The sequence below is a fragment of the Pan troglodytes genome, chromosome 3 (assembly GCF_028858775.2).
Source record: "Pan troglodytes isolate AG18354 chromosome 3, NHGRI_mPanTro3-v2.0_pri, whole genome shotgun sequence".
NCBI lineage: Eukaryota > Metazoa > Chordata > Mammalia > Primates > Hominidae > Pan > Pan troglodytes.
In genome coordinates this window covers 39,401,088-39,423,568 of record NC_072401.2, presented here as the reverse complement: position 1 = coordinate 39,423,568, position 22,481 = coordinate 39,401,088, and the positions used below count along the sequence as shown (strand labels likewise).

Genomic DNA, 22,481 nt, shown 5'->3' with positions numbered 1-22,481 from the left:
ATGTTACACAATTATCTGGTACTTTTTCTGCCCCTGTCCTGCAGCCAGCCATTTCTCCAAAGAGTTCTTTGGCCATATATACACTTATTAAAATATCTTTTTCTCTGGTCCTCCCTCCCCCAAATAAAAGATTATTTGATACCTTTTGTTGAATCCATTCCCCCAACTGCAAATAATGTACCAACAGTTGACTTCCTAGGTTTTGTCCGAGGACTTTGTAACATGGGTCGTCTCTCTGGTAATAAATGGTACTTCATTGCTTCCATAATGAGTTTCTGACATTCTATATCATCCCGAAAAAGTGCATTATTTTCCATGTCTGCCAGGAACTAGAAAAGAATAGTAGGTATGTATACTGAATGACTAAGAAAATGGTAGGGTTTACAGAAAAAAATGACATAGTTCTCAAATGGATTTTACATATTTTTAAAAAATTCAAGCATAGGCACATATTTTTAACTAAAATATGCAACATTTACAAGATTTACATTTTAAATTTCATTGAAAAACAAAACACGAGTAGCATAAATGGTATACTCTAAAATCTTAGTACTGTAGTGCTTATCTCTGGGTAGTAGGAATACTGGTGCTTTTTAAATAAAGTTTTTTTTTCTACTTTTCTATAATTTCCAGATTTTCTAAAATAAATAATTTTACTATTAAAATCAGAAATAATTCTAATGGAAGAATAATTATAAGTAGGAGTTGACTAATTATGCTGCGTTCACTTAACTTTGCTAAACGATGTTCAGCTCACAACTGCAAAAACAAAAGTTACCAGTTTCTCAAGGGGAAAAGAACTCCAAACAGTGATTGGTCTAAAAACATTAATCCCTTTTGTGTCACTGAATCCAGCTTTATATATTTATATAACACAAATACAATTTTTATATGTTTAGCACAAATATGATTACACCTTGTCTTTTAAAAAATAAAATGAAAATATGATCACATTGGAAATTAAATAAAACAAAAAAAATTAAAAATCTTTTCCTTTTGTGCTTGGTTCTCCATTGCCCCTCCCCATCCTGCAATTCTTCCCTGCCTTATAAACAACCTGGTGTGCAGCCTTTCATATTTTCTTCATATTTATGCAAACCTCTGCTGACATAATTCTCATACATTTATATGTATAACATATATAAATATATGTAATAATTTTTACAGTTTTTTCTTTTACTAATTGTTTTATTATATACTTTGCTGCGTCTTACCATCTTTACTCAACATTATCTCAAGAAAATTCCTCCAGGTCTTCTGAAAAGGTATAGTTCTGATTTATTCTTTTTAATAACTGAATAATACTCCATAGTATATAGATATGCTAATTTTTTAGCCATTTCCTTATTACAGACATCAATTTTGTTTCAGTATGTACATACATATATACATATGTATATATATGTATATATATACGTGTATATGTAAACATACTTTTTTCTGCTACTAAAAACAAGTCCAGTACAGAAGTCCTTATGTATTAATTTTTACCTTTATAGGATAGATTTGTAAGAATTGAATTGACTCCAGGTGGGTCAAAGTATATATGTATGTATGTTATGTATGCATGTGTGTGCACATATATGTGTATCTGTGTGTGTCTATGTGTATGATCAATGTTGTCAGATTTTCCAAAGTGGCTCACATTCCATTATAGCCATGTATAGCAAAGTGGCTCACATTCCATTTTATATATATATATAAAATATGTATATATATATAAAATATGTGTGTATATATATAATATGTATATATATATAAAATATGTGTATATATAATATATATATAGTGCTATGTATATATAGAGGGCCATATATATATATAGCCATATATATAGCCATGTATAGCAAAGTGGCTCACATTCCATTACAGCCATGTATAAGAGCACAAGAGCACAACATTCCTGCCAGGAATAAGTGTTTTAGCTCTTTTTGTTAATGATATCACATTTTCCCTTTAATTTGAATTTTCCTGATAAGTGAATATAAGCATTTTAAAATATTTTGACCATTTGTACTTTTTTCTTCCTTTATCTGCCTCTTTTCTACTATCTTTTGATTAAAAATTTTAAGAGTTCCTTGCAATACACACACTAATCCTTTATTTTTCAATTGTATTTTTCTAGATTTTTAATCATTTGTCTATTAAGGTTGTTTCATAATACTTTTGCCATTCAAATAATTTTTCATATTTAGGTCATCAAATATGTGTCTTTCTTTTCATAGTCCTGGTTACAAAGTCTTGTCTTTTTGCTTCAGTTTGTAGATGTAGTCTTCTGGATTATCTGGCAAGATTTTATTGCTTTCTTTCATTTAGGCCATTGATCCATGTGAAATTCATTTTTTTGAAATTAATGTTTAAATAGAGTATGAGTGGAGGAGCATTTTTATTTTCTTTAAGATCAATAGCCAGTTCTGTACCACTTATTAAATAACCCCCTCCATTTCCAGCTGAATTGAATCTTGGCCATACTACATTCTCATAAATAGATCTCAAAGTATAGGAGATTTGTTTTTTTTATTCTTTATTCTGTTCTATCGATCTATTTGTCTATTCCTATTTCTAAATAGTATATTACAGTGTCTTTATAGCATATTCTGATACCCAATATTTTTAAGTTTTCCCTCGCTGTTAACTTTCATAGCTTCCTTTGGTATTTTTGTGCCTTTATTTTTCATGTAAACTTAAGACAAATTTATTCAGTTCTTTTTATCCTGATTCTCTTGGAATTCTAATAAGAACTTAAATTTATTTATTAATTAAATTTATTAATTTTCTTAATTTTTGGAGAACTGACATTTTTATATTGTCTTTCTGTTCAAGAAGCCTTTCCATTTATTCTATAGGTTTCTACATATTATACCTTTCTTGATTATATATTTCCTATATATTTTATTATTTTCATTGCTATTGGGAATGGGTTTTAAAAGTTTATTTCATATATGTTTTGCAGGAGAGAAAATCTACTGATTACACTTGTATTAACCTATTACTTTACCAAATTCCCTTATTAAACTCTACGTGTTATGCAAATAATCATAACTGTCACCAAATAGGGATAGTTGAGTATCTTTTTCTAGTGTGTATGCCAATTATTTTATTATTGCAATTGCTAAAGCCTTCTAAACAATGTTAAATAATTAGGCTGATACAGAGTATCTTGTTTCTGGTTTGAATTGATATGGTTTTAGTGTTTCATTATTTAGGATAATAGTTGCTGTAACATTTAGTCATCTATTTTTATTATATTCAATAAAGATAATACAGACTTCCATAGATTTTTTTTTTTTGAGACGGGAAGTCTCTGTGTCGCCCAGGCTGGAGTGTGATGGTGCAATCTCAGCTCACTGCAACCTCTGCCTCCCAGGTTCAGGCAATTCTCCTGCCTCAGCCTCCTGAGTAGCTGGGATTACAGGCATGCACCACCACATCCAGCTAATTTTTGTATTTTTAGTAGAGACAGGGTTTCACCATGTTGGCTAGGCCGGTCTTGAGCTCCTGACCTCAAGTGATCCTCCCACCTTGGCCTCCCACAGTGCTGGGATCACAGGCATGAGCCACCATGCCTTGCCCCTTCATAGATTTCTTAATAATCATTTTAGTATTCCTGGAAAAAGACCTTTCTGGTCAGAGTGTATCCTTTTGATACACTGTGGGTTGTATTTGACAATATATTTCTTTACAATTTTATTGGGGCATATTTTACGTGTCCTAATTTATCCATTCAAAGTACACAATTCAATGATTTGTAGTAAATTACCAAGTTGTGGAACCATTACCATAAAACAGTTTTGAAACATTTTCATCACCTCAATTAGATCCCACATGCCCATTTACTGTTGATCCTCATTCCCATCTTCTGTCCCAAGCACTAATCTGTCTCTACAGATTTGCTTTTGCTGGACATTTCATATACAGAGAATCATACAATATGGAGACTCTGGTGTCTTGCTTCTTTCCCTTAGCACACTTTTGAGACTTGTCCCTGCTGTAGCTCCTCATATCAGTGCTTCATTTCTTTTTACTGTTGAGTAATATTCCACCATCGGGGTACTCCTCATTTTATCTATCCATTCATCAGTTGATGGATGCTTCTTAGGTTGCTTCCAGTTTCAAGCTATTATGAATAAAGCTGCCAAGAACGTTTATGTCCAAGTCTTTGTGTGGATATATTTCTCTGGGGTAATTATTACCTAGGAGTAGAACTGCTGGGGCATATGGCAAATTTATGTTTAACTTTTTAAGAAACAACCAAACTGTTTTCTAAAGTGGCAGCCCCGTCTTACATTCCCACCAGCACTGTACGAGGGTTCCTGTTTTTGCACATCCTCGCCAATTGTTAGTTTGTCTCTATTTTAGCCATTCGGGAAGGTGGAAAATGTGGTTTTATTTTGCATTTTGCTAGTGACTAATGATGTTGATGATATGTTCATATTTTTATAGACGAAGAGAGAAACAGTCTCTAAAAAGAGTCACTACAAAAAAGTTGGTGGTATTTGGAAACTAGCACTGCATACCAAAGGCAAAAAAGCCAAATTAAGACCTAAGTCCCCTGACCTACACCAGAATATACATTTTGGTATTAATTACTTCACATTTTTTTCTATGCACACAAAACCTAGTTATACTTGTCACAGAAACCATTAGTGAATATGCATAAAGTTGGCTCATTAAGGTTAATTTTAATGTTTATGTTAATTCTATTATATACAATTACTTTAGTCGTTTCTAAATAAAAATAAATGTGAAAAAATGTAGAAAGTAAACTCTTGGGAGACTTAATAGTAACTGCAATTTGAAGCAAAGTATATTTCCTAATATACAGATAGTATCTATAAATTATGAATAAGTAGGATTAATTTTATTTGAGTAAAAAAAGCCATTAATCTAAGTATCAGATTAATCAAATGGGAGGAACCAGATATCATTTAGAAAATTATTCAGAAGACACTGAGAGAAAAACTACAAAATATATACTTTCACGAACTCTGCATTTTTGGTGAATACTAAATGCCTTCTCTGCTACAAAAGAAGAGCAAATTATTAAACTGAAAGCATTCATAATACAGGAATAAATTTTCATTTTGTAAATTTTTATCCTCACTTTCGTATTTGTTCACCGTATGACTATTGCTCTAAAACTGTCCCCTCAAACACAAATAGAATGTGAATAATTTATTAACTCTATAGATGTTAAAAAAATGTTTTGGAGGCTGGGCGAGGTGGCTCATGCCTATAATCCCAGCATATTGGGAGGCTTAGGCAGGAGGATTGCTTGAGGCCAGGAGTTTGAGAGAGCCTGGGCAACAAAGTGAGACCCTGTCTCTACAAAAAACAAACAAACAAACAAACAAAAAACTAGTCAGATGTGTGATGGGGCACAGTGACTGTAGTCTCAGCTACTCGAGAGGCTGAGGTGGGAGGATCACTTGAGCCCAGGAGTTTGAGGCTGCAGTAAGCTATGATTGTGCCACTACACTCAAGCCTGGGTGACAGAGTGAGACCCTGTCCAAAAAAAAAAAAAAAGTTGTTTTAGTATCAAGACCTTGTAAACTAAAAGAATGCTAAAGGTAAATACTGACTCATTTTATATTTCTGACTTTCTGTAGAAAACAATACTAAACTGAGAGCAGAATAGTGGAGACTCAGATACTTATAAATTCAGGCTAAACATTGAAAACGTTCATAATTTAGGTGTCAAAATCTTTTAAATAATGTATATATGTCCTATATTTCTATTCACATGGTTTAAAATTTGATCAAATTGAAATGTTTGGAATGCTTTCAAAAGTAAAATAAAATCAATCACAGTACTTTGAGAAGCCGAGGTGGGAGGATCACTTGAGTCCAGTAGTTGATGACCACTCAGGGCAACATGGTGAGACCCTTTCTCCACAAAAAAATTTTAAAAACCGGCTGGGCATGGTGGCTCACACCTGTAATTCCAGCACTTTGGGAGACCGAAGTGGGTGGATCTCTTGAGGTCAGGAGTTCAAGACTAGCCTGGCCAACATGGTAAAACCCTGTCTCTACTAAAAATACAAAAATTAGCCAGGCGTAGTGGCATGCGCCTGTAATCCCAGCTACTGAGGAGGCTGAGGTACGAGAATCGCTTGAACCCGGGAGATGGGAGGTTGCAGTGAGCAGAGATCGTGTCACTGCACTCCAGCCTGTGCAACAGAGTGAGACTCTGTCTCAAAAAAAAAAAAAAAAAAAATTAAAAACTGACTGGGCATGGTGGTGTTGGTGGTGTGTGTCTGTAGTTCCAGCTACTCAGGAGGCTGAGGTGGGAGGATCTCTTGGGCCTAGGAGGTTGAGGCTGCAGTGAGCCATGATCATACCACAGCACTCCAGCCTGGGCAATAGAGTGAGACCCTGCCTCAAAATATAAAATAAAATGACCATAAATACTTCTCTTCTGGATTATTCAGAGTTTTTTAAAAAGCCATACAAAGGTTGGGCATGGTGGCTCAAGTTTGTAATCCCAGCATTTTGGGAGGCCGAGGTGGGTGGATCACCTGAGGTCAGGAGTTCAAGACCAGCCTGGCCAACATGGTGAAACCCCATCTCTACTAAAAATACAAAATTAGTTGGGGGTGGTGGCATGTGCCTGTTAATCCCAGCTACTCGGGAGGCTGAGGCAGGAGAATCTCTTGAACCTAGGAGGCAGAGGTTGCAGTGAGATGAGATTGCGCCACCGCACTCCAGCCTGGGCAAAAAGAGCAAAACTCAGTCTAAAAAAAAAAAAAAAACCATACAAAAATGATCATTTGGTAGAGGATTACAATCACAGGCATTATTTCCTATATTATTTTAAGAATCTACTGTTGGAGACACGATGATAAAATTACTGTATGTAAGTTGAATCCCTTCTAGCTAGGGTAAGTGGAATGTTTCATATTAACAGAGTAGAATAAAATCTCATTTAGTTGGTATCATTGGAAAAGGAACTATTTCACAAAAATAAATTCTCTTGGTAAACAGACCTAATCCCAATTTTTAAAATATTAGTCATTTATTATTTGATTGGCATATGGCAATTTAATGATTGTTATATTTTCCTACCTTTTAAAATAAAACATACAGAATATAATCCAACATTTTCTTCATTATTTTAGTGTCTACTTCAAAACTTTATTACTTGATAACTCTAATTCTGCAATCTTGCCATTCACTTTTGGCAATGAAAAAAAATCAACCCTGACAACATCTCTAAATGTCACAATACTGCAGCACAGTATTAGCACTGTAGGAAAGAAAAATGTTCTGAGAGGTAAAGTAACTTGTTTAAATTATACAAGGCAATGTGGCTTCCATCACCACTGCTTGTGGTGGATAATGGTTCTCAAACTTGAGGATGCATCAAAGCCACTGGAAGACTTACTAAAACACCATTTGCCAGGCCCCAGCCCCACAGTTTCATGTTCAGTAGGTGTGGGGTGAGGCCTAATCTGTATTTCCAAGAAGTTCCCAAGTAGTGCTGATCTTCCTGTTAGGGATCACACTTTAAGAACCACTGGGCTAATCCACTGGATTTTTCTTCCTTGTCTTCTCTGTAGCAAAGGATGATGATAAAACTTCGTCCTTTTTCAAGTGTGACATCAATTTTTAATAACACTCAGTTAATTAGCCAGGTTTGGGAACAACCACTATATACTGTGTTTCCTAGGGTTCCATCCCAAGCACTCTTGTGTACTCCTTGGCCAGTGTCATTCTCTTGCCTTTGGATTCAACAATCTAAGGAAGTAGTTTTCAAAAAAGTCTAAGGACTTCAGAGTCCTTAGACTCTAAAAGAATTAAAGGTGCAAAGAAGCTTTGGGAACATGATTCTTCAACTTCCTTCCCCATCCCCTGAATTAGCTCTTCATTCTATATTCCTTGTTTCAATTGCCGGCACCTTTTAATTAACCTAATTGCACAAATCAGAGTCATTCTCGATTCCTCTTTTTGTATACCTTCACCATTCAGTCATGAAGTTTTGTCAATTTGACCTCATAAATAGCTCTTGAGCCTGGTAATTTCTATCCATATCCACTGCCACAGTGTGCCTAATTCACTTGTCTGAATTCCAAAAGCCTTCCTAATTGGTTTTTGGCTTTGACCCCTCAGATCCATTCTCCACAATGCAGTTATAGTAATCTTTCTGAAATAAAATAAAATTTCTGAAATAAAATTCCTATTAAAAAATCCTTTAGTGCTTCCTCATTGCTTTCAGGATAAAATTCAAACTCCTTGGCATAACTAGAGGTTCTCCATGTTCTGGTCCATTCCCCTCTTCAGCCTCATCTCTTTACTTTATCACCTTTTATTTCTGCACTCCAGCCATGCAAACTACCTTCAAATTCCAAAACACAATATATTTGCTCATGACTTCATGATGAAGTACAAGCTCCTATTTCTCCTGGTTATCATGCCCCCTCTTTTGGGTGGCTAATTCATAATGTGGATCAAATAACACTGTAAGAAATTCTCCCTGCCTTCTCGTCAAAACCCCCTCTTTTTGGTGGGCTACTTCTATTATTTTCAGAATGCCACATTCATGTATCTGTCACAGTCTTCATCTCATTATAATCACTGATTTATTTTTTAATCTATTTGTTCCACCATCTGATACCATCTCCCCGCCACCCCCAGCAATTTTACACACAGTACACTCAAGAGGCAGAATGGTTTAGTGGACAAGGCACAGAACTGTACTTGGGTTCAAGTCCCACCTCTGCCTCTTATTAGCCCTATGATGTTAGCCAAATAGCAAAAACCAAATAAAACTACAATGCAGAAAGAGAGGAATTTATGCAATCACATTGTAATTTTGAACATATGGATTTACTTTTTTGGTCTGTCACTTCATTTGTACAACAGGTGTTGGAACAAATGATCTCCAAAATGCCTTTCAACCCTAAGAACTTATGGCTAGGATTATCAGCAGTATCCTGGATAAGGGATATTTTAAAGGTCTATGAGACTCATGCAAATATAGTATCATAAATATCTGAAACTACAGAAGTGAAGTCAATTGTCAGGTTACTTAATTACACAGATTCTTCTCAAAGTCGGATCGGATTTTTCAAATTTGGTTTGATTTCATCTAGAAAGAATTTTTAAAAATCTGCTAAGTAGCAGTAAAAATGTAACTCCCTTTTAAAAATCTGATTTCAAGAGAAACATTTTATTATGTTACTTTTCCTGAATTAATCATCAACACATGCAGTTTCAGTTCTATGTATTCATACAATATTCTATTTCTGAAGAGGAAGGTCTTAGAAAGCATCCACATTGATTACTGTCTCTGTAAAAAACAAACAGTAACTTTTGCTCACAACAGCAGGAAATAATACATTATGCTCAAGATAACTGCAAATAGAGAACATTTGTGACACTTTAAATTAAAAAAAGAAAAAGAAAGTCTGAACTTGAACAGTAACAGCTCATTCTTTTTCTGCTTTCAAGAAAGAATGTCACCATTCAAGGCCTTGAGATAGGCAGCAAAGTATGCAGGGAAAATTTTTATATATTCCAGTGAAAATTGTAAAAAGGGGAAAACTATGCATGTAAATGTTATGACTGATTGCCTTGAACACACCAACTAGATATCTCTTAATTCTGAAATAATATTTTTATTCATAGCACATTTTATGTCATAGAGCATGTTTCTGATCCTTATAATAATCCTGTGAGGTAGTCAAGGAAGATGTTATCTCTACTTGACCGATGAAGAAACTCAGCTGTGTGAATATGCCAAGTCACAGAGTTTTAAAATGTCAGAGCTCTGACTATTAATATACCTTGTTAATCTATATATCACCAGAATCCAATATTTAGTGGATACTTAATAAACATGTGGCAAAGAAATTAATCTAAATTTTCTGGTTTCAAGAGTCCAGTGCTCCTTTTATTAGCAGTTTTAGTAATTCTCCTCCAATTGGTAGGATAGGTTTGTAGCTGAGTCAATTAAGTTACTAACCCAAAATCAAGAATGTTACTTAATTGAGGCCGGGCACAGCGGCTCATGCCTGTAATCCCAGCACTTTGGGACGCCGAGGCAGGCAGATCACCTGAAGTCAGGAGTTTGAGACCAGCCTGGCCAATATGGTGAAACCCTATCGCTACTAAAAATACAAAAATTAGCCAGGCATGGTGGCACGCACCTGTAGTCCCAGCTACTTGAGAGGCTGAGGCAGGAGAATAACTTGAACTGGGGAGGCGGAGGTTGCAGTGACCTGAGATCGTGCCACTGCACTCCAGCCTGGGCAACAAAGTGAGACTCCATCTCAAAAAAAAAAAAAAAAAAAAAGAATGTTACTTAATTGAAGCAATTTAGGTAGCCAGATCTTCTGGACTGAAAGCATAAACAGAATTTTGTTAGCTCACTATCTTTTCACCTACACGTTTCATAGGAATACATGTACAATTACTTTCTTTGATAGAATAGGCAAAGAAAAATTCCTATAAACAAGTGCCTATTAATTACCTGTGGTGCAAGAAGAGGTAGCCTAATATAAGCCAAAAGTTTACTTAGATCTTTCCGTCTCTGTTCCAAATCATGACGGACCCAAGTAAGAAGTGCATTCAATATTGTCTCCTCATTAGGAATGTTCATGTCATCACTAGCCAAGAGCTTTGCAATTTCACTGGCTGGTAATAATACAAATTCCTGGTTTCTGATTACTTCCATGAAATGCTCCTAGAGGGAAGAAATAGCAGATAAACAATATTGTTCCTTCTGACCATCACAATTTACTTAGAAGAAAGTAAAAGCTTTTTATATTAGCTACCAACACACAATTTATATTTTAGACCTTAAAATGTAATACTTACTTGTTAGGAAAGAAACACAGCAGAGAAAAAAAAATTAAACTGCAATTATGTTGTTAAACATATGCAAGTAGAATTAAAGTGTTGTATCACTTATTACATTTAAAAAATGGACCTAGGACATTTAAGTGTTACTTCACTCAAGTTAGGAAATACTTTTGGCAATTCTTTTGAAGGAAGAGAGAAATAATGAATTAGACACTGAGATGTATGATACTCTAACACCAGAAGTGGGTGGATTTGCGGTTTGGATTTGTGGGTGCTGAAGAATTTGGCCAGCAGTGGAGCCAAATACCTAGAGAGCTTGGTTACTTCTCTTACTAAGAAATGGCCTCCAGAGTGGCTACATTTCCCAGAATCATTCTAGACCACAGATGTCTTCTCAGATCCTCCCTGGAATGAGTATTTGTTCTTAGAGTTATACTACAGTCAAATCGGTCTTCAAGATCGTTTTAATGATATTTATAAGACCATCTAGGATTTTGGGTCTGTTTTCAAATTTTTAATCTCTTTTAAGGGTCTGTTTTTAAATTTTTAATCTCTTCTAAGGGTCTGTTTTTAAATTTTTAATCTCTTCTAATATAATTTATTTACAAAGCTATTTTGGTCTCATAGGAAAAAGGACCAAAGGTGGAAAAAAAAGTAGTGACCTATAATGCCCTGGGATCAGGACATTAGACTGAAGATGACTCAGTCCTGGCCTCACGTTAGAATCAAATCCTCTATAATTTGAAATGGGAAATAAAAATGCCCTTAGGTGTGAGACGACCTTGATAGGTTATTACGCTAAATAATCTGGAGAGAAGGAAAACATACCATCTGATTTGAAAGGTTTTAAGTCTTAATGAATGGATAGTTGACATAGTTATAAATGCAAATACTAGACACATATTGTCCCTTAATGTTTTTCTCATATTTCCTGATGTATTATCGCTGTCTCAGCATGCAGAGGTTTACTAAAGAAGCTAAAGCTGTTTAAATTAGAGCTAGAGATAAGGACTATCAATAACTATCTTCTATATTAAAATGAGAATTATATTTTCCATATAGCCTGTGGTAACCTGAGTGAGGTACTGATCTAAAATATATATTAGCTTGACATTCCTATCAGTAGAAGTTCTAAAGGGGAAAACCATTCATGAATAATTAATGAATTTCAATTGCTTCAGTTTATCATGATTTGTTCAAGGATGTCTAAATGAGTCTATTTTAAATGATGGATTATCATTTTCAGAAACATATTTTAATAAAACTTCAGTGCTAGAATGGCTTCAAGCAAAAGGTTCTATTGAATTGCATACTGACATTATTTCGGTAACACATAGCAAGATCTACAAAAATGTTGAAACTCTCAACCCAGTTATCCCACTTGTAATTTAAACCTTAATAATAATTTGTAAGCAAAAAGCAAAGCTGACTACCTAACAATACTTCTCTGTATTATTATTTACAATGGTAAAAAATGGGAAATAGCCTATATGTTCAGTTATAGGGAGCTGTATATTAAATAAGCATTAAAAATTTCAAAGACAAAGATCACGTAGGTACATGGAAAGGTACTTATGATAAAATGTTATGTGAGATTGTGAAGAAACTGAAATAATAATATATATTTCCAATTCCTTAAACATATAAAGTATAATCGACAGATTTATACACTGGTATAACTATGCCATACTTTCAAATGGCATTAATTGGATTTCATCAGTAACAAAAGGACTATCACATAAATATGCACTTGACGAATTATTTGTTGATATATCTATTTCAGAATAATGCCCATTCCATTCTAGTATAATTTACATTAAGTGAAAACTGAGTTTTTCAACAACTTATGAAATACTACTGAACTCAAGGTTGAATACAAAGTATTTTTCAAAAGTATTAATTTGGTTTTGAAGCAGCTACTTTAGCAGATCTCAATGTTTTTTATAAGTCTTCTAGATTGAGAAAGACAATTTTAAGTTTTAAAATTAAATGTTTTTATTTGTGTCATAAATTCAAAATGACATTAAATAGTTATAATCATACAACCAGTCTTAAGACTTTTTTAGAGGTTACATGACTTGCTCCAGGTCATGTTCAGTGGCAGGCAGAATGAGAAAACAGGTTTCCAGATTCATGGATCCTGGGGAGGACTCCTCATTTTTTACCACTTGTATTCGTGCAGGATCAGTGAACATCCCCAGTCCATGCACCATTCACTGATTGAACTCACTGGCGTGGCATTATGCTTTATATTTTAAATCCATATTACAATATACACAACTATCATGTTACCAAACACTTGCTAGCATTGTGACCTTTCCCCCTTTGGAATAGTTTTTAGGCAACTGAAATTATGGAGGGATTTATTTAAATTGAAGATTGAATTTTGCTATACATTTTCATTTGGTTCCCATAGCAACAATTCAAATCAGACAAGCTGCCTCTAAATTACTTATTGTTATTAGAATTCAATTTCATGTCTCTGTTAAAACTGAATAATGTTAAATAATGGCCTTGAGAAAAAAAATCTACCACAACTAATTGGCTATGAAAATAGCTTTAAAAACATCCAGCTAATTTAAATTTAATTTCTGTGTAAGCCTTAAAGCAGCAATCATGCCTCTACTGTAAACAACAGGAGTGACCTAAATGCATAAAATGTTTTCACCTGAATAAAACACCTTCCTAGAAAAAAGATGATTATTCAAATTCTAAACTGATTTTGAAGAAAAAAATCCAACTTTATTTATATTCATCTCATTCAAAAAAGTAGTTGAAACTGCAGGTGTATGGTTAAAATGAGAATCTATAAAGAATGATAAAGACCGAGGGAAAAAAACATTTCAATGGACTTAATTTTTAAAATGTCAACATAATAGCATGCTAGGGCTATATATTATCATCCTGTTGTACAATCTCTTTATTTTTCCAGTTGAGACTCTGTGACTATCATAAAAAATTCCTGAGAAATGATTACACCACAGGGAGGAAAACCAATCATTAAAGGCTGTGGTTTTGTGAGTGCTTTTGTTCCCTCCCATAAATTTCTATTGTGTTGGATAGAGGAAATCTATATAATGATGATGACAACAATGGAATGAGACTCATTGACTGGATATATGACATGCCAATCAATGTTCTGAGTGTTAAAATTCCATTAACTCATCTAATCCTCACACCAAGCTCATGAAGTAGACAGAATTGATCTTGCCAATAGTTTGTAAATACCTATTCTTACAATTTTTCCAAATCTCTATTTCTCTAATGAAAGATTCCTAAAGCACTCTCAATCTCTTCATATCCCAACTCAGTGGAACGACGAAGGAGAGGATAGGCAAAATAACATTTCCTAAATGTTGATAAAATTGGTAATATCCATAACTGTACACATGTATGTGAATATTCACATTTTTTCTTCTCTTAGAAACTGTATTGCCCTAAACTGAAGCATTTAAAGCAACACTCTTCAGTCATTGCCCAGGTGTGAAGAACTAACTGCTACAGTGTGGCAACATGAACATTCCTCAAAAACCCATACACCCTCCCTTGCCTGCACCCCTCTACTGTTAAGACCACAGAGGGTGGTCCTAACACTATGCTCTCAACATGCCCTTATTTTCTTACTATCCTAGGTCAATCCATTTTTTAACTTTTAAGTTCAGGGGTACATGTGAAGGTTTGTCATACAGGTACACTTGTATCATGGGGGTTTGTTGTACAGATTATTTCATTTTATCATCCTTCAGGCTACTGAATCAGAACCTCTTCTACGATTTATTGAGCACATAATTTGCTATAATGAATAAAAACATCATTCTACATGGCTGTAAATAGTTTATACATAGTCAGATTTATCCTTAACAAAAAGCCTCCCATTTGTCCTCTACCAATATGCTGCAACCTCTGTCACCAATTTCTATCAGTGAATATGTGAACAATCCTGAAATTCATCCACGTGCAGCAAAGTAAAATGTTTGGGGAGAGTCCTATTTTAAAAAGCAGCAAATCTGAAAATCTTAATGGAACAGTCCTAGGCCACTGTTCTGCTTCCCAGTGACTGCAGTAACTTAGGGCTTGATTCAGATGCCCATGAGAAGTATTACTTGGTGCTTTCCCATTATAACTCAATGAAAATATGACACACTAGGCAATGAAGCTCAATCGCAAGACACGTGGCAGAGCCATGGGAAAACAGTAACATGTAGATAAGCCTGCAACAATAAGAAATATGCATATGGAGGATCGACTTTCTCACTTTCAAAAAATACATACCATAGTATAATTGTGAGCCACTTTATGCAAATCTGTACAACCTTGGGCATCAGCAAAAGAACGAATTCCAAGACAGTTGGATGGATGAAGCTGTTTCATTAAAAACTTACAGCATGCTTCTACAACCTGTGAAAGCTGAAGAAGGCAAGCTGTAGATAACAGGCACTCAATATTATCTTCTTTTAATTCAAGGCGGCCTTAATGATAAAAAGAAATTCCATTAGCCATGGAACTACATTAACTTTATTTTATAAAATAATTGATGTTAACAGTAGTGGTTCCATATAAGAGCTCATTACATGCATTACAGACCTACATGGTTTAAGACATCCCAAAAAGAAAAAAAGGACTAAATGGGGAAAAAATTATTAGCTCCTTGAGACATCTACTAAAATAAAAACTAATGGCTTATTTTCAGAATTTTAAAATGATACGTTAGTAACTTATGTCTACTATATACCTGTATAACTCTCAATTTTTTTTTTTTTTTTTGAGACACGGTCTTGTTCTATTGCCCAGGCTGGAGTGCAGTGGTGTAACCAATGGCTCACTGCAGCATCGAACTCCTGGGCTCAAGCGATCATCCGTCCTGCCTTGGCTTCCCGAAGTGCTGGGATTTACAGGCATAAGCCACTGCACCTGGCCAACTCTCAAATTTTAAATGCAAAAATTTGACACTACATAATTCATTTAATTTTTATATTAACATTTTAAAGGGCCATTCAAAAACTTAATTATGATAACCATTTTAAAGGTTTTAGTATGGAAATTTTAATTCATCACCAGGTTAAATACAAAGGGTAGTAATGACAATAGCAGAACTAACTGTTAGCTATGGCATGCTTTCTAAAAACAGAAATCTGAAATCTAATAATACAACATAAATCTAAGAGGTTTTAATTTACATTTTCAGACTCGTTACCTGTATAAGCATACTGGATCAAGGACCACAATGAATTTGGTTCTACACCTTCCATTTTTATTTCTTCTTGTCTTGCCTCTCTGACATCATTAGTAAACATGGCAGCAAAATAGTCTGAGACAGAGGAGAGCACCAATCTGTGAACACATTAGGAAAAAAAAAAATCAATGACCACATTCGAGTTGATGTTCATTAATAAATGCTGCTGCTTCTTTTTTATTTGTTACTCACAGTGCATGGTACTAGGAAATGCATTTTAAGCTTGACAAATTGCTTTATGCTCTAGTTCCTTCCTTTGAATAATAAATTACCATTACCAAATTTTCTGCTGAGGTGAATGCTTTACCACTTCACTACTCAAATAATGCTATATGACATCCAGAAAACAAGCTATAAGCCCATAGCATCAAATCAACTATATAAAGGAAAAAATTTAAAAGTTATTGTTTGTTTATCATTTTTGAAAATAAACTAAGCCATTTAAAAAAAAATTTAATTATAGAAGTAGTGAATATATGGGAGACATTTGAAAACGGTTTTTGCTAGCAAGTTTTAAACTTTTATAATATTCTATTATTATCTTAGTCTGCATTTTGTTTTAAAATTATGTTGTAATAACACTATAAAACTATATTTTTTATAATTATAAAATATATTAGCTATGTCTCTAAGTTTTTAATGGTCATATATAATACATTTAAATTATAATTTTTTTTTTTTTTGAGACAGAGTCTCATTCTGTCTCCTAGGCTGGCGTGCCATGCTATGATCTCGGCTCACTGCAACCTCTGCTTCCCAGGTTCAAGCAATTCTCCTGCCTCAGCCTCCTGAGTAGCTGGGATTACAGACGTGACTACCATGTCCAGCTAATTTTTTTATTTTTAGTAGAGATGGAGTTTCGCCATGATGGCCAGGTTGGTCTTGAACTCCTGGCCTTAAGTAATCAGCCCACCTGAGCCTCCCAAAGAGCTAGGATTACAGGAGTGAGTCACAGCACCTGGCCGTATTTTTGAAACAGGCATTTTTTCACTGGATAATGTCTTGAAGATATTTCCATGTCAACACACTTAAATAGATTTTAAATAAACATTTTCATTTTTAAAAGTAATAAAAATTATGATACAGATAATCATTGGCTCCCTAATTCCATTTTCTTACCTCCCCAGGAGTGGCACTGCTGAGTCATTAGATTTGCCAAAGTAAGGTACCAATTTAGACCCCACCAGCATTGTATAAGACTAACATTTTCCCCATAATATTATCAGATGTTAAAATTTTTGGCCATAAAGTGTTAAATGATATCTCATTGTTGTTTCAATTTTCATTTATCTGATTGCTAGTGAGGTTTTTCAAATGTTTATTGGCCATTGGTTGCTTCTTCAGAAAATTGCCCATTCATTCATTCATTCATTTAATGAACAAATACTGATGTGTGTCCAGTAAATACTGGGTACTGTTCTAGATACTTGAGATACATTGGGTACAAAATAAGACAAAAGATCCCTTCTCTTATGGAGTCTTACGTTTAGAGGGTAGGGAGACAATAATCAGTAGAAGTAAATTCTGTAGTACATTAAGAGGTGATAAGTGCTAAGGGGAAAAAAAGTTGGGCAAAGGCAAATGGGGAAAGGGTGGTAAGTTTAAATAGGTGGTCTCACTGGAAAGTGACATGGGCAAAGATGTGAAGGAGGTTTAGGATTTGGTCATGCAGGTATCTGGAAGTAGCCTTCAGGCAGAAGAAATAGTGCAAAATTCCAAAGGTAGGAGCAGCATGCCTGGCACATGCAAGGAACTACAAGAGGTTCTGAGTGGCTGATGCTGACTGAACAAGACAGAGACCAATAGGACAATACTAGAGAGATATGGCAGGCTGGATCGTGTACGCCATTGCATGTACTTTCCCTTTCACACTCAGTGACATGACGAGTCAATGAAAGATTTGATCAAAGAAATGACTGAATCTGAGTTCCACTTTAAAGGATCACTCAGGTAGCTACGTTAAAACAGAATGTAGGGGTAAAGAGTGGAGGCAGGGAGACCAGTTGGGAGGCTTTTGCATCAATCATCTAAGTGAGATGTTGATGGCTCACACAAGCATGGCAGGTAAGGTAATGAATGAGTTCAGTTTTGGAAATACAGAATTTGAGGTGCCTCTATGAAATTCGGGTTGAAATAGCTTTTCTAACAAACCCACGTTCATAACCTGGACTTTCTGTCACAGTACATAGTAGTATCTCAATAAATGTATGTTAATTGAGTCACTGAAAATTTTAATACCAAGCCAATTCCTCCTAATGATTTTATTTCCACTTTGGAAGGTTTTTTATTTTTTATTTCAGTAGGTTTTGGGGCAATGGGTGGTGTTTTGTTACATGAATAAGTTCTTTAGTGGTAATTTCTGAGATTTTGGTGCACCCATCCTCCAAGCAGAGTACACTGTACCCAATGTGTAGTCTTTTATCCCTTACTCCCTTCCCACCCTTTCCCCCAAGTCCCCAAAGTCCATTGTATCATTCTTTTTTGCTGGGGGTGAAGACAGAGTCTCACTCTGTCTCCACACCCAGGCTGGAGTGCAGTGGCATGATCTTGGCTCATTGCAACCTCTGCCTCCCAGGATCAAGCAATACTCATGATTCAGCCTCCCAAGTGGCTGGGACTACAGGTTCACGCCACCACGCCTGGCTAGTTTTTGTATTTTTAGTAGAGATGGGGCTTTGCCATGTTGGCCAGGCTGGTCTGGAACTCCTGGCCTCAAGTGATCCACCCACCTCGGCCTTCCAAAGCGCTAGGATTACAGGTCCTGAGCCTACCAAGCCTAGCCTATTGTATCATTCTTTTTTTTTTTTTTTTGAGACAGGGTCTTACTCTGTCACCCAGGCTGGAGTGCAGTGACGTGATCTCGGTTCACTGCAACCTCTGCCGCCTGGGTTCAAGCAATTCTCCTGCTTCAGCCTCCCGAGGAGCTGGGATTACAGGTACCTGCCACCACACCGGGCTAATTTTTGTATTTTTAGTAAAGATGGTGTTTCACCATCTTGGTCAGGCTGGTCTTGAACTTCTGACCTCGTGATCCACCTGCCTCAGCCTCCCAACGTGCTGGGATTACAGGTGTGAGCCATCGCACCCGGCCTCATTGTATCATTCTTATGCCTTTGATTCCTCATAGCTTAGCTCCCACTTATGAGAGAGAACATATGATGTTTGGTTTTCCATTCTTGAGTTACTTCACTTAGAATAAGTCTCCAGTCCCATCCAGGTTGCTGAGAATCCCATTATTTCATTCCTTTTTATAGGTGAGTAGTATTCCACGATATATGTATACACCACATTTTCTTTATCCACCTGTTGATTGATGGGCATTTGGGCTGGTTCTATAATTTTGCAATTGAAAATTGTGGTGCTATAAACTTGTGTGCAAACATCTTTTTCATATAACGACTTCTTTTCCTCTGAATTGATAGCTAGTAGTGGGATTGCTGGATCAAATGGTAGATCTACTTTTAGTTTTTTTTTTTTTTTTTTTTTTTTTACCTTTAGTTCTTTAAGGAATCTCCACACTGTTTTCTGTAGTGTTTGCACTAGTTTGCATTCCTGCCAACAGTGTAAAAGTGTCCCCTTTTCACCAATATCTATGCCAACATTGATTATTTTTTGATTTTATGATTGTGGCCCTTCTTGCAAGAGTAAGGTGGTATTGCCTTGTGGTTCTGACTTGCATCTCCCTGATCATTAGTGATGTTAAACATGGTTTCTTTTTTTTTTGAGGTGGGGTCTTGCTCTGTCGCCCAGGCTGGAGTGCAGTGGCGTGATCTTGACTCACTGCAAGCTCTGCCTCCTGGGTTCACACCATTCTCCTGCCTCAGCCTCCCGAGTAGCTGGGACTACAGGTGCCTGCCACCATGCCCGTCTAATTTTTTTTTGTTATTTTTAGTAGAGACGGGGTTTCACTGTGTTAGCCAGGATGGTCTCGATCTCCTGACCTCGTGATCTGCCTGCCTCAGCCTCCTAAAGTGCTGGGATTACAGGCGTGAGCCACCGCGCCCGGCCAAATATGTTTTCATATGCTTGTTGGCCATTTGTAGATCTTCTTTTGAGAACTATCTATTCATGTCCTTAGCCCACTTTTTGATGGGACTGTTTTTTTTTTTTCTGATTTATTTGAGTTTTTTGGTAGATTCTGGATATTAGTCCTTTGTCGGATGTACAGATTGTGAAGATTTTCTCCCTCTCTGTGGGTTGTCTGTTAACTCACAGACATTCTTTCTTTTGCTGTGCAGAAGCTTTTTAGTTTAATTAAGTCCCATCTATTTATCTTTGTTTTTGTTGCATTTGCTTTTGGGTTCTTGGTCATGAAGTCTTTGCCTAAGCCAATGTCTAGAAGGCTTTTTCTGATGTTATCTCTCTTTGGAAGGTTTTTAAAAAAAACCTTAGGGACACAGTGTCAATTAGTTTTGATGGGCATCCAAAAAAAAAAAAAAAAAAAACCTTTGAGAATCATAGTGGTGATTAACAATGAACAACTGAATACAGAATTATAAAAAAAAGAATTATTCTTTATTAAATGGCTCTTTTCCTTTTCTTACTTCAAGAAATAATATGTAATTTGTAGGAAAGGCTTTTTTCCCCTAGCACTGCTTTTCATACTTCTTGGAAATCAGCAAACAGAAGTTGGGATAGATATGGCTATTTTAAAAACTCTTAAGAGTTTTTGCTACTCCACTTCACCAGCTTTTCTTCTTCTAAATATCCACAAACTTTAATTGCCACTGAGTTTACTTAAAGTATTTAATAGGTAGAATATGGCATAAAAGCTTCTTATAGTAGCTGCAATCTACACCGAACAATACCAACTTATATGAGGCTAGTATGTTTTGTTATTGTGCTTCTACGGCAGGAAAATGACCCTTTTAGGATCATCAAATGTGTAATAATTTCATATGCACTGTTTTCTTGAGGGAAATTCCATGAACTACACCCCTTCCCAAAAACATAATAGTCAACTGAAGTAGGTTACCTCAATATACATATCTAAATTACCGAGGAAATATTTCACACATACAGAAATATAGAAAACAACTACCTGTGAGCTGGAATTCTGCGATCACCAGCGACTAAAATTACATCGCACAACTGTTTATGTCTCAAATAGTTTTCCATTTTTTTAAATGTTTGCTCGGCATGATTAAGGGCTTGGAAAAATTCATCTGATGTACATGGCTCCATAGTATGACAGGATGATAATGTCTGACTACTATTGGAAGTCCTGAAAAGAAAAAAAAACACACATTTTGAAATATCACTATCACATTAAAAAGATCTTTCCTATTAAGTCCTTTGAAAGACTTCAAATGTAATAGAAGAAATCAATGCTACCTATCAATATTAATGCATAATCATTCATCATTTTAGTCTCTTAAAAATCAATGATGCCTTAAGTCATATGATTCTTTTAAACACTGTAAGTGAATATAAACTGTTAATTAATTGCTACATATATTCTTTGTAGTATCTTTTTGTGAGGTCTTTTCTCTGTTAAAGCCAATGTCTCTGCTGAAAAAGAGCTAAGCTATATTCATATTGATAACCACATCTCCTAACGTTATATTTAAGGATATAAGAGATCATTCATCTTTGAAGGCAGAAAGGCAATTAAATTATTTTGGAAATACAAATTCAAGTCAAGTTCATTAAAAAATATATTGTCATAAAAATAGTGTTATAAATAATTATTTTGGTTCTCTGTCCAGTCCTCAAAAGCCCAGGTAATCTATAACTTATATTACAGGTTAAAGGAATTTGATAGCCTAATACAGCTGTCTAAAAAATTATTTGAAATTTCTAAATTATAATTTGAAGAGTAGGCGTTCTGATTTCTTTCTTTTTTTTTTTTTGTTTGAGACGGAATTTCGCTCTTGTTGCCCAGGCTGGAGTGCAATGGCGCGATCTCGTCTCACCACAACCTCCGCCTACTGAGTTCAAACAATTGTCCTGCCTCAGCCTCCTAAGTAGCTGAGATTACAGGCTTGCACCACCACGCCCAGCTACTTTTGTATTTTTAGTAGAGATGGGGTTTCTCTATGTTGGTCAGGCTGGTCTCGAACTCCTGACCTCAGGAGATCTGCCCGCCTCAGCCTCCCAAAGTGCTAGGGTTACAGGTGTGAGCCACCGCACCCACCTGTATGTTCTGTTTTCATATGATTTACTGATAAAAACTGTGAAAAAGTGAAAAGGTTAGGACTAAGAATGAAGTCCTGAGTCCAGTTCTTTCCTCCTCACCCTCACACCCAGTTCTCCTCTCCAGGATCACTTAAATCAAGTAATCAAAGTCGGTTGGTTATGCAATTAACTATAAAACCAGTGACTGTGCCATAACTTAGTTCTCATTTCTCATCAGATCTTCTTTTAAGGATATGATGGTTGTGACATATGCTTTGTTGAATCAAGCCCCACTATATCTTAAGAGAATCTTGTTAATATAACTAAT

The 22,481-nt window shown here is 35.5% G+C and overlaps 1 protein-coding gene and 1 long non-coding RNA gene across 9 annotated transcripts in view; one reads left to right on the top strand and one right to left on the bottom strand.

Moving 5' to 3' along the window:
- Window positions 1-22,481, bottom strand: part of KLHL5 (kelch like family member 5) — an 83,481-nt gene that overhangs the window by 29,375 nt on the left and 31,625 nt on the right. For 7 of the 8 annotated variants that reach the window (XM_063808723.1, XM_009447513.5, XM_063808725.1 and 4 more), the window contains exons 3-7: window positions 21,078-21,260; window positions 15,998-16,134; window positions 15,076-15,272; window positions 10,472-10,684; window positions 143-329 (exon numbers count right to left, since the gene is read on the bottom strand). In XM_063808723.1, the coding sequence (XP_063664793.1) occupies window positions 143-329; window positions 10,472-10,684; window positions 15,076-15,272; window positions 15,998-16,134; window positions 21,078-21,260 (917 nt within the window). The remainder of the gene's footprint in view (window positions 1-142; window positions 330-10,471; window positions 10,685-15,075; window positions 15,273-15,997; window positions 16,135-21,077; window positions 21,261-22,481) is intronic. The other variant, XM_063808726.1, reaches the window with a different exon arrangement.
- LOC134809785 (uncharacterized) overlaps window positions 1-22,481 on the top strand; it is a 117,813-nt gene that overhangs the window by 86,595 nt on the left and 8,737 nt on the right. The window lies entirely within an intron of this gene.